At 39.3% G+C, this 18,124-nt stretch overlaps 1 protein-coding gene across 2 annotated transcripts in view; it reads left to right on the forward strand.

Annotated features, from left to right (window-relative positions):
* The window catches only part of sspo (SCO-spondin), a 343,053-nt gene that overhangs the window by 213,251 nt on the left and 111,678 nt on the right, over positions 1 to 18,124 (forward strand). For both annotated transcript variants that reach the window (XM_062021522.1, XM_062021521.1), the window contains 6 exons: positions 4,859 to 5,059; positions 5,167 to 5,337; positions 11,263 to 11,463; positions 13,239 to 13,323; positions 13,448 to 13,668; positions 15,502 to 15,654. In XM_062021522.1, the coding sequence (XP_061877506.1) occupies positions 4,859 to 5,059; positions 5,167 to 5,337; positions 11,263 to 11,463; positions 13,239 to 13,323; positions 13,448 to 13,668; positions 15,502 to 15,654 (1,032 nt within the window). The remainder of the gene's footprint in view (positions 1 to 4,858; positions 5,060 to 5,166; positions 5,338 to 11,262; positions 11,464 to 13,238; positions 13,324 to 13,447; positions 13,669 to 15,501; positions 15,655 to 18,124) is intronic.

An 18,124-nucleotide genomic window follows, 5' to 3' on the forward strand; every position in this document is an offset into this window, starting at 1 on the left:
ACCGTAACTTAGGTACAAGCTGGCTCATTGGATTCCACACTCTCCTTTTTATATTGTGGATCACGGATTTGTATTTTAAACCACCTCGGATACTATATCCTCTTGAAAATGAGAGTCGAGAACGCGAAATGGACATTCAGTGCCTTTTATCTCCACGACAATACATCGGCGAAATGCTTTAGCTACGAGCTAACGTGATAGCATTGTGCTTTAACTGCATATAGAAACAAAAAAAATAAACCCCTGACTGGAAGGATAGATAGAAAATCAACAATACTATTAAACCGTGGACATGTAAATACACGGTTAATGCTTTCCAGCCTGGCGAAGGTTAACAATGCTGTGCTAACGACGCCATTGAAGCTAACTTAGCAACCAGACCTCACAGAACTATGTACTCTCTCCTTTTTCTATTGTGAATCACGGATTTGTATTTTAAACCACCTCGGATACTATATCCTCTTGAAAATGAGAGTCGAGCACGCGAAATGGACATTTAAAGTGACTTATCTCCAAGACAATACATCGGTGACACACTTAGCTACTGAGCTAGCGCGATAGCATCGTTCTCAAATGAAGATAGAAACAAAATAAATAAACCTCTGACTGGAAGGATAGATAGAAAATCAACAATACTATTAAACCGTGGACATGTAAATACACGGTTAATGATTTCCAGGCTGGCGAAGGTTAACAATGCTGTGCTAACGACGCCATTGAAGCTAACTTAGCAACCAGACCTCACAGAACTATGTACTCTCTCCTTTTTCTATTGTGAATCACGGATTTGTATTTTAAACCACCTCGGATACTATATCTTCTTGAAAATGAGAGTCGAGCACGCGAAATGTACATTTAAAGTGACTTATCTCCAAGACAATACATCGGTGACACACTTAGCTACTGAGCTAGCGCGTAGCATCGTTCTCAAATGAAGATAGAAACCCATCAACAGCCGTGCTCACCTGCATTCCAGCGATCAACGGCACGACGAAGGACTTCATCCGTGGGTTTGGCGGCAAGCATCGGCTAGGCGTAGTAAGTAGTCCTTGTTGTGTTGCTGTAAGTATTGTAATGCCCCGCAGTGGAGAAGGAGTCACACAGACGAGGACACGCTGCTCAATCGCTTTATTAAAAAGCGGTAACTGGTTGTAGTTCAAAAAGTAACGCACACACATACACGAGCTGCTGTTAGCCAAAACTCACGCTCACACACACATGTTCTCCGCCAACTCACTCGCGCATGCGCGTTCCCCAAACCCTTAAAGACAGTACACTAATGGAAATATCACAGATATTACAGTATTGTACTTAGCCGCTAAAACACCGATCGATCCCACCTACAACGTTCTTCTTTGCAGTCTCCATTGTTCATTAAACAAATTGCAAAAGATTCACCAACACAGATGTCCAGAATAATGTGGAATTTTGTCGAAGAAAACAAGAGGCTTTTCTATCGGGTCCGATGGGGTCCAACCACTTCTGTTGCTTTTGTGACGTCACGCGCATAAATCATATCCAAAGGAGTTTTTCAACCGGAAGTGTGGCGGGAATTTTAAAATTGCACTTTATAAGTTAACCCGGCCGTATTGGCATGTGTTGCAATGTTAAGATTTCATCATTGATATATAAACTATCAGACTACGTGGTTGGTAGTAGTGGGTTTCAGTAGGCCTTTCAAGTTTTACAAGTTCCACCTATATCATATAATGAATGAGTAAAAATGTAGTTCGAAGAAAACATGCAACTTTTCTCTGACTAAAATTTTATATTCACCCACCAAAGGAGCATTTACTGTAGCAAATTGTTGCAAGCTTTTAACAACAATCTTAGTCACTGCTCGGTGACATTCGTCGTTCCTGGCCGAGTGGTACTCTTCCCTGAAAGCTAGCGGCAGACGTGAACTGAAACTATTACTGCCCGCCTTGAAACCAGTCGGAATATGTCTCCTCATACTCATCTGAATGAGAAGGCATTCATTTCAATTTCACAAGTAATAGCTCTAACATTAAAGACGGTATTAGTACCTGCTGTATTTACATCAGATGACTGCTGCTGCCTTGGCGCGGTTCAAAAAACCGTGACATTCATTTATAGTTATTGCATTCTGTATGTTCAAATGTTTCAGTATGTTGCTCGTATGTCCTCCTCTTGATGAAATGGCAACCTTGGAATTATTACAAGTAGCGCTGTTGCAATCTTTTCTAGTAAATTGTCGGCACACTTTGGTGCGCTTCTTCCGCCCGAGCACCCTGTTGCTGTCTGACGTCACTATGCACGTTGCGTAATGATGTCATCCTCAACCGCAGGAAGCGTTAGGGGAAACGTGTGGAAAAAATGGCAAGCAATTCCAAGAAACTGATACACTTGGAACCGGTTCTGATCAAGAACCAGTTTATCGATTCTCATCCCTAATTACAGTAATACAGGATAAAGCAGTAGCTTCCAAACTTTTCAGTCATGTACCTCGTCAGATAATGGACTTTTTTGTAAAAGGAAATGTTTACAGAGGAATGTCCTTCTTAATTGATTTTTCATAAATGCTGAGATAGGCTCCAGCACCCCCCGCGACCTCAAAAGGGACAAGCGGTAGAAAATGGATGGATGGATGGCACTGGCACACACACACACACACACACACACACACACACACACACACACACGCACACACACACAAGTATGTGTGCCATGTCATCAATATCCGTCTGTTTATCCATACGTTAAAATTCATCAGATGTGTGCTGTAGTATTGTTTTAAAAGTCCTCATCGTGTTATTGCTGAAAGACAAACATTACAGTCTGCGCTTAATTGTTGCTTAAACAAATATTGTAGTTTAGATTTCAAATGAGCGTCACTAGTTTGTAAATATCTGGTCAGCAGAGAAGGTTTCACTGAGTTGTGTGACAGAACCTTTACACAAATAACATACTGTAAATGCTTTAGTATATAAACTAGGGCTGTCAAGTGATTAAAGTTTTTTAATCAGATTAACCACACTCTAATTCTGTGATTAATCATGATTAATCACAGGTTATTATTAGGTTGCTTTCATAAAATTTGCTTTAAAAAAGAAATGTGCATACAAATGCAATTTTGAGTCAGAATGTCATACGGGAATATTTTCAAAATGTTTTACTGAACTGCAAATCATTGATTTGCTCAAAACTTGGTGACAGTAAGTACAGTAAGAATTAAGTGCACATTTTTATTGTTTTGTCTTAAATATAAATATTTCCTGCTTAACTTAATACAATTAACATATTCCTTTGACAGGGGTATGTCCTGCTTAACTTAAAATACATTCAGTGTACTGTAATATGACTGGCAACATTTCAATTGTTTAATTATGAAGGAGCGCTACTCTCAGTGGGATTATTGTCTTAATACTATGTTGTGTAATTTATCAATAAATAAAGGCATCACACACACTCATAGTCATTCATTCGTCCTCCACTGTTGCCATTTGTAATATAAAGTAGTGTAAAGTTCCTATTTATATCTGTCAGTAAACTCGCCATGAAAGCGCTAAAACATACCGGTGTAGTGAGTTTACATTTTCACCCAAGGAACTTTTGTTATTAGAGAGTTCCGGTCGAAGGGTTTTTCATGGGACACATTTCCGGCTGTGTTATTGCACAAGTGAGCCACGGATGAGAAGATGCTGCTCCGTTATTGATTTAGGTAAAGTCTGAATGTCATTAGAACAGTCAGCTCCATTTTTTGACACTTCTTCCACCCCCGTCCTTGCACGCTACACCGCTACAACAAAGATGACGGAGAAAAGACGCTGCCAAAAGTGAGCCACGTAAATAAGACCGCCCCCTGAAGCGACTGTCAGAAAGCGGCTTGAAGATGGTCTGTAAAACATAATCTATGCAACATTTTGACCAAAGAACCACCATTACATGTAGACCACAAGGAAGTGTTTTCAATTTAGAAAAATATGACCACTTTAATGCGCCTTATAATCCAGTGCGCCTTTTGTATGGAAATAGACCTGAGTAGACCCGCTCATGGGCAGTGCCCCTTATAATCTGGTGCGCCTTATGGTCGGGAAAATACGGTACTTTGTTTCTAAATACGGGACGATTTCTTTTTCATGGGATGTTTAGCAACCCTATTGAAGTAGCATGCAAGCTCGCGGCGCCATCCTCACATTAATGTTTAGCTTTAAGATGCTACTTTAAATTTGATGGACGCCGATGATTAAAAAAGTTAGTTGCTGCAATACCAGCTAATTACCTCAGTTTTATCTAAAGTTCCATCGAGGTTTATTTTGAAGCGAAAGTGGGCGCAGAGCACATCGTTGTTAACTATCACTGGTGTGTGACGTAATCACTGCCTGTGCAATGCGCACTGCTTTCAGGCTCCGGTCAAAACATACACTTTGATTAATTATCATTTATTTATGGTTTAACGCAATATTTTTTTTTATCAATCACATGCGTTAACATTGACCGGCCTAGTAAAAACATATTCATGTTTAGCTACACAACGGAATGCTTAACAGTCATCAGAGTCAATCAGTCAAACCTTGAGATTGATGTACAGTAAGTCAATGTAAGGGAAGGATACCTTCCGTCTAATGATCAACATTGCAGTCTTTATATTTGTGTCATTTGTGGCAAAATAGAAAGTCTCCCTGATACCATTTTTTATTTATGTTCAAGTATTTACTTTTTAAGCATATTTCTATTGGAAAATGTTGAGTGAATTAACTTGTGGGTCAGGGCCTTCCACTGGATTCATAGTTGCAGATACAAACACTATGTATACAAGTGACACATTAAAAATAATTTCGTTCAAAATTAATTTGATCTGGCTTATGATTGGTCATCACCGTTCATGTGTTTATAGTACCAGGTGACTGGTGTGAGTGGTCTGATTGGACTCCATGTTCCAAGACCTGCGGGGCAGAATCGGTGTCTCGTTACAGAAGTTGTTCCTGTCCTGAACCTAAAGCTGGCGGGGTGCCTTGCTCTGGAGGCCAGGAAGTACACAATGGAGTTGGTGTTCAAATCCAGACACAACCTTGTCCTGTCGTCACCTTTTGTCCAGGCAGGAAATACCCTTCTTTTTAAAGACACAACACATAAAAAATAAAAAATAAACATATTTGTGCTTCTATATTGTTTTTAACACGCTTCCTCGTCTTCCTTGTTCAGTCCACGGTTCTTGGAGTCCCTGGTCAACATGGTCAGCGTGTGATGGATGTGCCGGGTCGTCCACTCGCACAAGGGACTGTGACAGACCTCCTGCCCGCTTTGGCGGGCTGCCTTGTATTGGAGAGAGGATGCAGAGCCGTGGTTGCCATGACAACGACACCGTGTGCTCAGGTAAGCATATTCAGAAGCATCAATACCGGTGAAAAGATGCTGATTTTGTTAAAAAAAAAACCTACTTACAAAGTTATCCGCAGACCAGACCTTTGTATGCCATATGCATTTGAACAGAATGTAATACAAAATACATAAAATATAAGATTAAATAAAGTTTAATAACACATTTTTATTGGATTGATAGAAACAAGTACTTGATCTCCTATAATGATTTAGCTTAGTACTTGATGTCGAAAGTCATGTTTGCAAGCAAAATTATCATATTCTGAGGGTCTGATTTACTAAAGGTTTGTGTGTATTAAAACATGTAAACTCGATAGCACGCAAAGCTGATCACTAACATCGTGTGCAGAGGATTGGGTCTCTTGAATGAATAAAATGGTTTGCACAATACATTTAGGGCTGTATTTACTAAGACCCAAATACCACATGCTAAACAGTGTGTGCAATCTATGAAATGGCACGTACTATTCGTGGGCGTGTTGCGTGCGATTTACTAAAACTGTGTAATTGTAATGTGGTGCAGACCGCCTTATTTAAATGAAGATTTTGCTTGAACTAAACAGAGCATCACCACGGATACACTCTCATTTACTGCACATGTATGTGATCATGCTATTACCTGTGGCGTTTGCTTTGTTTTCAAACATGCAGGAAGTATGTACTACTTTTTATGGGCATTTTAGAAGCAGTCCTGCAGTGCATCGACATTGAAATTTATTTTTTTTACCGCAGAAGGATTGATTATTGGAGAGAGGCCGCTTCCTCCGCTCAAGACGCAAAAAAAATGCATATTTAAATAAGTTTTTGTCCTATAAGAAATATTTTAATAATACATATTCTATGTGGAAAAACAAATATCATTGAACAAATACTAAAGGACACCAAAACGCAGCAATTATATTTGTTTTAATCAGCCCCATAAGCCCTCCAGCAGCTATACAATTATAATATGATGTTGCGGAATAGACAATATGTCTAATATTTTTTTAATTTCTGACCGTCTAAAATGTTGACACATACTCGCAGGACGGAAGATTCTCCTCTTTGCATCGTCTGTCTTTGCAACGCGAGCACTGATTCTGCAGCTGTGTGTGGAACTGTTAGTTTGCACGTCCTTCCCACACGTGCTAAATAAAACGCAAAATAGTGCGTGCAAAACGGTGATCAGTGTTGATAAATCATATTGCGCATGTTTAATAATTATATTTGCGTCTTCTCCTCCTAGTATTGTGGGTGTTTTAATGATCAGCATATATTTTGCATATTAATGAAGACAAAGACGCAAAATGGATTGCACGTCTTATTCTCTCACTTAACAGACGCTATCCACTTTGCACACGTTTAGTGTGTGCTATCAATTTTGCAAGTTTTTTAATACACACAAGCGTTTAGTAAATCAGGCCTTTAGTGTGTTTGCCACCATGAATATGCAGAACATATGCTGACTTTTAGAACACACAATACTACACACGATACTGGAAGGAGAAAATGCAAATATAATCATTTAGCACTCACCAGTGCCGGCCTAAGCCTCCATGGGGCCCTAAGCCAAATTTGATTTTGGGGCCCTCTATTTCTGCCAATAATATTGATTGTTGATCATTCACACACCTACTATAAACTCATTGCCGCTCTGGCAGTGTTGTTTACATTATCCTATTGTCAGCCTGGCATGTCTTTACAAATGACATGTCATTTATAAAGATATGGGGGTGGCCCAGTTGAGAACATAAATAATACCAATGAATGAACGAATGGTGTCCAGAGTGCCACATATGGTTCCTAATCTTAAAATGTAGAAAACATTCAGCTACAAGAGTGGCCTGCGGTTGAACAGTCCAAGTGATAAAGCTTTGTATTTACAGTAAAAGTGTCATCTTGTCTCATCAGTCTTGTACATATTAGTCTTAAATTACTAGTTTATATTTTTAGTTAATTGTTCATATTTAATGTTTACTTTGTACAAAGATAGCGCAGTCTACTGAAGTTAAATTCCATGTGTGTTAAACATAACTGGACAATAAAGCTGATTCTGATTCACTTTATTATTTTTAGTAACAAAAACCTGAAACAGCAATGTGCAAAAATAATTCGTAGTGCAAGAAAAACAATAAAGTGCAACAATAAAATCACTTAAATATATATAAAAAGGAACAAATTCAATTGTACAAAAAACAACATAATTAAATTAAATATCAAGCAAATACTTAAATAATATTAATGAACAGAGTTACCAGAAACAAGGTAACATAACGGTTTATAAACAGATATAAAGTTACTACATATTAAAACTATGTAAATGTACATAACGATGTGCAAAAATGTTTTGGGGAAAAAATCAAAATAAACTACCTTAAATCAAGGTCCTTAATTCACACATTTGACCATCACATCACAGTTTTGTTCCTCTACCACCCACACCACTCCACCCACTCCTTAAAACCTGTGCTTCCTGGCTTTTCTGGAGGCAAAGTCATTTATGACATCACTGTAAGAAATATGATGGCCGACTTTGTTATTAATACTAATCACTGCCAGTTCACTCAGTCTTTCTTGAGCCATGGAAGATCTCAAGTAGTTTTTTATTAATTTGAGTTAGGAAAAGCTCCGCTCTGCAGATGCAACAGTCACAGGAAGAGTGCAGGCTATCCGCAGAGCTACCCAAAGATTTGGGTACAACTCACAGATCTCATTTTGAGAGGAAAGAAGGCCACTCAGCTGGGTCAACTGGCGGAGCTGATGATGGTCCATGGTGTGAAGGGGACGTTGTGGTGGAAGTTGCTGAGGAAGTGACCAAAGAAAGACAATGACTAAAAAAGAAGGACCTATAAGGTCATTAAATTGCACTGTTGGACATAATTATTAATCTCAGAATGTTCTGCAGTACAATGAGCAATTATAAAGGGTGTTTTGCAGTTAACTTACTAGATAAATCAGCTGTGGTTTCAGACATGGAGGGGACAGTGGGCACAGAGGATGGAGGTGTGTGAGAGAGCACTGTAGAGGATGGAGATGGACCTAAGATGAAATACATACATACATACATATAGGCACACATATTAATGAGATACTTTGACAATATTAATTTCCCTTCAGGTGTAATGTTTATACTAAGAAATTAAATGTATACTGTATGGTAACAGTCTTTTCCTCACCGGATTCATCACTCACAGCTGAGCCTGAGGTTGTGGACTGGCTCTGGGCTGATTCTGTGCCTCCAAAGTATTTTAACAATGCTCCTGGGGAAGTTTCACATAACTTATGAGTTGATGTAAAAAATAATGTTTATTTTGCTCACATAAATTACCGTGCTCTGCTGCAAACAATTTGTGCAAACAACATATCTCACTAGTAACCTGATGCTAAAAACATATTGCTAGCACCGCGCTAGCTAGCTAACGTCACCTAGCTAAAGCTAATTACAGCTACAAATCTCTTTGATAAACTTTTTATTACCAAGTCATGCAAACATACCTTTATCATGGCATTTTTTCTCCTCTTCCACTTTCTTCTTCTACCTTTTTTCTGCACCTGAAGGATATGTCCTTTTTTGTGACATTGTTTTGCCTCTACCTGCGCTTTTGATGCCCAGTGCGCACTGGCATTGCACGGCAGGCAGCAAACGTCACAGGTGCAGCAGATCGAGGCAGTTTTACATTTAAAGAGAGGCAGGAAGAATCACTACGCCTAGATCAGCAGCAGCACTCTGTTGACCTAAAATGGTGTTTTTGTACAATAATATATCTTTGATCATTTAGAAATCATCAGTCAGACTCGTACATGCAAAAAATACAAAATAAGAATTTTTTGTTAATTGCTTTTGGGCCCTGGTGGCCGCGGGGCCCTAAGCAAGCGCTTAGTACGCTTATGCCTTGGGCCGGCTCTGGCACTCACAATGTGATTTATCAAAACTGCCCGCTGTTTTTGCTTCTATATTTAGAACGTTTGGAAAGTGTGTTTTAAGAGTGGTCTTATTTACATGCCTCCACTTCAACTGTGTCTTCTCCTCGTCTTTCATGTTGTAGTTTTTAGCGCTTCCATATTGAGTCTACCGACAGATATAAGTTTGAACTATATGCTACTTCAGTGGAGGATCCGTGTGCATGTACGAGCCAGTCTGGCAAGTCAAGGCAAGGCCCATCCATCCATCCATTTTCTACCGCTTGTCTCTTTTGGGGTCGCGGGGGGTGCTGGAGCCTATCTCAGCTGCATTCGGGCGGAAGGCGGGGTACGCCCTGGACAAGTCGCCAGTTCATCGCAGGGCCAACACAGATAGACAGACAACATTCACACTCACATTCACACACTAGGGCCAATTTAGTGTTGCCAATCAACCTATCCCCATTTTTGGAGGTGGGATATGGAGTACCCGGAGGGAACCCACGCAGTCACGGGGAGAACATGCAAACTCCACACAGAAAGATTGAACTCAGGACCTTCGTATTGTGATGCACATGCACTAACCCCTGTTCCACTGTGCTGCCCTCAAGGCAAGGCAAGTTTATTTATAGAGCACAATTCGTCCACAATTCAAGCCAAACCATCAGTTTTATATTCCTCCTTCCTGTCTCTGTGTGTCAGCTAAGTCACGCATCCTGGCCACAAAAGGAGAAGTTTGTGTGTAAGGGTCTGAAAAACAACTGCTCTAAGTCATAACTTAAATGTTGGAGTTGAGTTGAACATGTAGTCTCTTCTCAAGGATAGGGCTACCACTTTTTGCATTCCAAAGTTCCAATTAGGGCCTCTTTCATATGAGAAGTGATCCATCCACATGCAAATATCAAACTAAGGGGCCCTATCTTATTATGTGCTCAAACTGAAATACCACTATTTAATTAAACTTGGTGGTTTGCTTTCTCTAAGATGAATATAAACATTCACCATATGTAAAACATAATATGAGTTAATTCATTCACTTCATACTGCAGCTGCTTTACAGCTCATTTAGAGAGGCTAGTTTGAAGGTCATTACAGTAGTCTAACCTGCTGGAGACAAAGGCATGGATTAGTCTTTTTAAGTCTGATTTAAACATTATTCCTTGGCAATGTTTTAGGCGGTAAAAGCTGCTGTTGTTATTGACTTAGGCTGTTAAAGTTAAAGTTGGAGTTCATTATTACCTCAATATTTCTAACCTGATTATTAGGGTGCAGGTTCTCAAGGTGACTAATAAGAGTTTCTCTTTGCTTCTGTCGGCCATTTTTATTTTTTGTTTAGCTGAAACAACTGCTGGGCGATATGGCCTTTTTTTAATATCTCAATATTTTTAGGCCATATCGCGATACACGATATATATCTCTGTATTTTGCCTTAGCCTTGAATGAACAATTGATACATATAATCACAGCAGTATTATGATTCGATGTTTCTACATTGACACATTCTTGTCCATACTGCATTAATATATGCTCATTTTAGACTTTCATGCAGAGAGGGAAATCACAACTAAGTCAATTGACCAACACTGTATTTATTAAAAAGTTATTAAGCAGTGGCACAAACATTCATGTCATTTCCAAAACAGAAAGTGGAAAATTGTCAGTCATTTTAAAACAAGCTATTAGTGCACTTTTGTGCATGATGTCTCTAAGATGAAAAATCAAAACAACACTAAATTAAAGTGCACTTTTTGTACAGAACGCCACTACAATAGTTTAAAACAAATAAAGTGCACTTTTGTACATGATGTCACACAAGATATTTTAATAAGTGTCAAATAAAAATTAGCTGCTTCGCTTGAAAATATAAGAATAATGATAATAATAATGATGATGATGCAAGCTGTTTGTGATAAATGATTTCATAAAGAAAAAGCTGCTCGATTTGAAGTTGTAGTATTAATAAATTAGGTTTTGTATTCCTTGGACTTGATGAGTAGTTGAATAGTTAAAGTTCACCCTGCACTATGTTTCTTACTGCAGACTGTGATGGAGGCCAGGTAGACTGGCCCTGTGGCAAACCTTGTCCTCGCTCCTGTTCTGATCTCCATGGCGACACCGAATGCCAGGACTTTCCAGAGTGCAGCAGGACTTGTGGTTGCCCGGGTGACATGGTCCTGCAGGATGGGGTGTGTGTATCCAGGGAGGAGTGTCGCTGCAAATACGACAACAGCTCCTCTGCTGGTTAGTAACACAATTGTGTCCGTTACATGTCTTTGTTGTTGTTGTTGTTAAAGGCCTACTGAAAGCCACTACTACCGACCACGCAGTCTGATAGTTTATATATCAATGATGAAATCTTAACATTATAACACATGCCAATACGGCCGGGTTAACTTATAAAGTGACATTTTAAATTTGCCGCTAAACTTCCGGTTCGAAACGCCTCTGAGGATGACGTATGCGTGTGACGTAGCCCGGGGAACACGGGTATGCCTTCCACATTGAAGCCAATACGAAAAAGCTCTGTTTTCATTTCATAATTCCACAGTATTCTGGACATCTGTGTTCGTGAATCTGTTGCAATTATGTTCATTGCATTATGGAGAAAGAAGCTGAGCAAGCAAAGAAGAAAGTTGTCGGTGCGAAACGGACCTATTTTTCGAACGAAGTCAGCAACAGTACACAGCCGGCGCGTCTTTGTTTACATTCCCGAAAGATGCAGTCAAGATGGAAGAACTCGGATAACAGAGACTCTAACCAGGAGGACTTTTGACTTCGATACACAGACGCCTGTAGAGAACTGGGACAACACAGACTCTTACCAGGATTACTTTGATTTGGATGACAAAGACGCAGACGTGCTACCGTGAGTATGCAGCTTTGGCTTCTAAACATTTGATCGCTTGACCGTATGTGCTCAACTTTTTTTTTTGCGTATGTACGTAACTTTTTAAAAATATATAAGCTTTATGAACCTTGGGTTAGGTGAACGGTCTTTTGGGCTGAGTGATTGTGTGTGTTGATCAGGTGTTTGAATTGCATTGGCGTGTTCCATGGAGCTAGGAGCTAGCATAGGAGCTAGGAGTTAGCATAACAAAGACGTAGGTGTTTTTATGCAGGATTAATTTGTGGCATATTAAATATAAGCCTGGTTGTGTTGTGGCTAATAGAGTAAATATATGTCTTGTGTTTATTTACTGTTTTAGTCATTCCCAGCTGAATACCAGGTACCGTGAGTATGCAGCCTTGGCTGCTAAACATTTGATAGCTTGACCGTATGTGCGCGTCACGTACGTAACTTTTTAAAAATATATAAGCTTTATGAACCTTGGGTTAGGTGAACGGTCTTTTGGGCTGAGTGATTGTGTGTGTTGATCAGGTGTTTGAATTGTATTGGCGCGTTCTATGGAGCTAGGAGCTAGCAGAGGAGCTAGGAGCTAGCATAACAAACACGTAGGTGTTTTTATGCAGGATTAATTTGTGGCATATTAAATATAAGCCTGGTTGTGTTGTGGCTAATAGAGTATATATATGTCTTGTGTTTATTTACTGTTGTAGTCATTCCCAGCTGAATATCAGGTCACCCCCGGCTCTCACAGCATCTTCCCTATCTGAATAGCTTCAACTCCCCACTAGTCCTTCACTTGCACTTTACTCATCCACAAATCTTTCATCCTCGCTCAAATTAATGGGGAAATTGTCGCTTTCTCCGTCCGAATCTCTCTCACTTCATGCGGCCATCATTGTAAACAATAGGGAACTTTGCGTATATGTTCAATTGACTACGTCACGCTACTTCCGGTAGGGGCAAGCCTTTTTTTTATCAGATACCAAAAGTTGCGATCTTTATCGTCGTTGTTCTATACTAAATCCTTTCAGCAAAAATATGGCAATATCGCGAAATGATCAAGTATGACACATAGAATAGCTCTGCTATCCCCGTTTAAATAAAAAAAATTCATTTCAGTAGGCCTTTAATGTTGTCTGTGTATTTTGTCTCATCTGAAATGGTGTAGATTTCAGAAATGCGTCATGGCCAAACCAAGCTGATTGGCAATTTGCAAGTCATGGAGAAGAAATCATCATAGACTGCAAAAACTGGTGTGACATATTTTACATTCGTAATCTTTTTCACTGCTTTTGTTCGCTTAAAACACCAAACCTTCTTTAGAAGCACTTGTTAATGTTCAATATAGTTGTAATATTGTTCTCTACTGCACGTTAGTTCCTGCCAAGCTGGAGTGTTGCTCTGTGATCCACTTCCTGGCTGCTACGTAGACGGTGGCTGGAGTCAGTGGGGGGCGTGGTCACCGTGCTCACTTACCTGTGGAGGAGGAGTTCACTCCAGGAGACGCCAGTGTGATAATCCTTTTCCTCAGAGTGGTGGCAGAGGTTGTCTGGGAATTACTGATCAGCAGAGGGAATGCAACACACACCTGTGCACAGGTATGAGCTTTTGTACCAGTTCAAGTACTACACTCACATTTTAATTATTTGATCTTCCAAGGTACAGATATATTTGCCCACTTCATTCCGTGACTGACTAGTACGTTTGTAAATAGGCTGATGATTTTTTTCATTTATTTGAAGGTATTTTATGTTTTAAGTATTCAGTATTTAGTACAGTATACACTATTTATATGGTGGTACTGGCTGTCAGCAAAGGCAGGTGAGGCACAGCCTTACTTGCCATGATAAAATCTAACACGAGTAGTATCAGTGTGTACATGTACAAATGTACCATTTATACAAGTAGTATTGGTGTATACATGAAGAAATGTACAGTTTATACGAGTAGTATTGGTGTATGCAAGTATAAATGTACAGTTTATATGAGTAATATTAGTGTGTACATGTATAAATATACAGTTTATACAAGTAGTATTAGTGTATACATGTAAAAATGTACAGTTTATACAAGTAGCATTAGTGTGTACTAGGGTTGTACGGTATACCGTACTAGTATAGTATCGCGGTACTAATGAATCAAAAACGGTACTATTATCTGTTTGAAAAGTAACGGTTTCCTATTTTAATTTTTTTTAACGGTCATGACGACGCGTCGTCACATTATGACGACGCGTCGTCACATCATGACGGGTTTACGAGCAGAGTAGCGTATTCGGCAGCGCACTATCACTGAGTACTTATGCAGACACAGTGTGTAGACAGAAAAGGGAGAACGGACGCATTTTGGCTTAAAAACTAACGATAAAGGTGAAGCTATAACACTGTAACGCCCTCAGGAAGAGGTGCTTTAAGACATAGCTAGCAGTAAACATCCATCCGCAGTCGGCAATGTTTTAGCTACAGTACTTCTAAATCACTAATCCTCGCCTCCATGGCGACGAATAAAGTGAGTTTCATACAAGTATCAACTCTGCAGGACGAGGAATAGCTAAACATGCTTCACTACACACCGTAGGAGGATACCACAGCTCACCGGCGTCACCGCTAACAAGCTAGCGTGCCTGAATGTAAACAAATGCCATGGGTGGATCTACACCTGACATCCACTGTAATGATACCAAGTACAATAGCGTATCTAGTTGATACTACTATAATTACATTGATATTTTTTATCGTCAGAAAATCTTTTTTCCTTTTTTTAAAATTCATATTATGTTTATAAACTCAGTAAATACAATGAGAAATGACACAATATGTTACTGCATACGTCAGCAGACTATTTAGGAGCTTTTATTGCTTACTTACTACTAAAAGACAAGATGTCTAGCATGTTCACTATTTTATTTAAGGCGAAAATTGTTCTTCGATTGCAGTAAGAAACATATGTTTTAATGTACCTTATGGTTTTTTTTGTTAAAATAAAGCCAATAATAAAATTTTTGTGGTCCCCTTTTTTTTACAAAAGTATCGAAATACATTTTGGTACCGGTACTAAAATATTGGTATCGGTACAACCCTAGTGTATACATTTATAAATGTAGAGTTTATACAAGTGGTGTTATTATCGATGTATACATGTACAGTTTATACAAGTAGTATTAGTGTGTACATGCATAAATATAGAGCTTAAACCAGTTGTGTTACTATTGATGTATAACTGTACAGTTTATACAAATAGTATTAGTGTGTACATGTAGTTTATAAAATGAAAATTAATAACATTTTGTAAAAAAAATTAAAAACAACAATGATAAATACGTTTTAAACATTATCACTTTTTGTCCGCTGTAATTGCAGTATATTTGGAGACACTGCTAAAGTACATGTAGTATTTCAGTGTGTAACAATGTATGTTACATTTTTCACCAGACTCTGTGGGCCCTTGGCTGCCATGGTCACAGTGGTCGCTGTGTTCAGTCAGTTGTGGTGGAGGCCAACAGTCCAGGTATCGGACGTGCAGCTCATTATCCTGCAGTGGAATCAGTCGCCAGAGCAAGACTTGCAACACTGAAGTTTGTCTTGGTGAGTGTGCTACTTTGCTGGATACTTTATTAAGCACACCTGCACAGCAATCTTACAACAACAGTCGGGAAATAATATTATAATCATATTTCGGTTTCTTTGCCACTGTCATGTTGCTAATAAAGTAAAAAAAAAAAGAGTTAAACAATGTTTTTTATTATTGTCAGCTTTATGAAAAAGCCTCATTACCTTGTATTGTTATATTATTTAACGCATTGTTTCTAAGTTTATTATGCAGCGTTTAAGACAGCAGGAAAGTTAGGAATTTGGAACGTAACTCAAGTACTGACAACAAACTTTATAGCAGTACCATATTTTGTGGCCCCATATTCAACATTAACTTGTAATCAATCAATTACGGTGCAAACACAAACACAACAAATGTAAAAATAACATCTCTGATAACTCTAAACACATAACTATAGCAACTTTTTGCAAAACAAAGTTTCCCAGCAAAGCATGCTGGGAAACTGGAAGCACTTCAGCATGGGGGAGCGGTAAAGGCTCCTATCATGCTTTGTGGGACTTTTGTGTAAATGGTTGCTAAGTAAGTTCTTTACATCGTCTCTTAGGCTATTGCTTGCTTAATCAACAAGCAACTTGCTTTAAGCGAGCTAAAGTGCTTCTGCACAAGTCCAGGAGAACTCATATTCATAATATGATATTTTAGTTTTCATATTAAATATTAAGGATTCAGGGAACTTTATTGTCAAACCAGCACACATGAGACACATGAGATGGCACAACATATACAAACCCCTTTTCCATATGAGTTGGGAAATTGTGTTAGATGTAAATATAAACGAAATACAATGATTTGCAAATCATTTTAGGGACGGCGTGGCGAAGTTGGTAGAGTGGCCGTTCCAGCAATCGGAGGGTTGCTGGTTACTGGGGTTCAATCCCCACCTTCTACCATCCTAGTCACGTCCGTTGTGTCCTTGGGCAAGACACTTTACCCTTGCTCCTGATGACTGCTGGTTAGCGCCTTGCATGGCAGCTCCCGCCATCAGTGTGTGAATGTGTGTGTGAATGGGTGAATGTGGAAATACTGTCAAAGCGCTTTGAGTACCTTGAAGGTAGAAACGCGCTATAACCCATTTATCATTTATCATTTATTTTCAACCCATATTCAGTTGAATATGCTACAAAGACAACATATTTGATGTTCAAACTGATAAACATTTTTTTGTGTGCAAATAATCATTAACTTTAGAATTTGATGCCAGCAACACGTGACAAAGAAGTTGGGAAAGGTGGCAATAAATACTGATAAAGTTGAAGAATGCTCATCAAACACTTATTTGGAACATCCCACAGGTGAACAGGCAAATTAGGAACAGGTGGGTGCCATGATTGGGTATAAAAGTAGATTCCATGAAATGCTCAGTCATTCACAAACAAGGATGGGGCGAGGGTCACCACTTTGTCAACAAATGCGTGAGCAAATTGTTGAACAGTTTAAGAAAAACCTTTCTCAACCAGCTATTGCAAGGAATTTAGGGATTTCACCATCTACGGTCCGTAATATCATCAAAGGGTTCAGAGAATCTGGAGAAATCACTGCACGTAAGCAGCTAAGCCCGTGACCTTCGATCCCTGAGGCTGTACTGCATCAACAAGCACACCAGTGTGTAAAGGATATCACCACATGGGCTCAGGAACACTTCAGAAACCCACTGTCAGTAACTACAGTTGGTCGATACATCTGTAAGTGCAAGTTAAAACTCTCTTATGCAAGGCGAAAACCGTTTATCAACAACACCCAGAAACGCCGTCGGCTTCGCTGGGCCTGAGCTCATCTAAGATGGACTGATACAAAGTGGAAAAGTGTTCTGTGGTCTGATGAGTCCACATTTCAAATTGTTTTTGGAAACTGTGGACGTTGTGTCCTCCAGACCAAAGAGGAAAAGAACCATCGGGATTGTTATAGGCGCAAAGTTGAAAAGCCAGCATCTGTGATGGTATGGGGGTGTATTAGTGCCCAAGACATGGGTAACTTACACACCTGTGAAGGTGCCATTAATGCTGAAAGGTACATACAGGTTTTGGAGCAACATATGTTGCCATCCAAGCAACATTACCATAGACGCCCCTGCTTATTTCAGCAAGACAATGGCAAGCCACGTGTTACATCAACGTGGCTTCATAATAAAAGAGTGTGGGTACTAGACTGGCCTGCCTGTAGTCCAGACCTGTCTCCCATTGAACGGAGACCCCCGGACTGTTGAACAACTTAAGCTGTACATCAAGCAAGAATGGGAAAGAATTCCACCTGAGAAGCTTAAAAAATGTGTCTCCTCAGTTCCCAAATGTTTACTGAGTGTTGTAAAAAGGAAAGGCCATGTAACACAGTGGTGAACATGCCCTTTCCCAACTACTTTGGCACGTGTTGCAGCCATGAAATTCTAAGTTAATTATTATTTGCAAAAAAAAAAAAAAGTTTATGAGCTTGAACATCAAATATCTT

Source organism: Entelurus aequoreus, linkage group LG15 (assembly GCF_033978785.1).
Source record: "Entelurus aequoreus isolate RoL-2023_Sb linkage group LG15, RoL_Eaeq_v1.1, whole genome shotgun sequence".
Classification (NCBI taxonomy): domain Eukaryota; kingdom Metazoa; phylum Chordata; class Actinopteri; order Syngnathiformes; family Syngnathidae; genus Entelurus; species Entelurus aequoreus.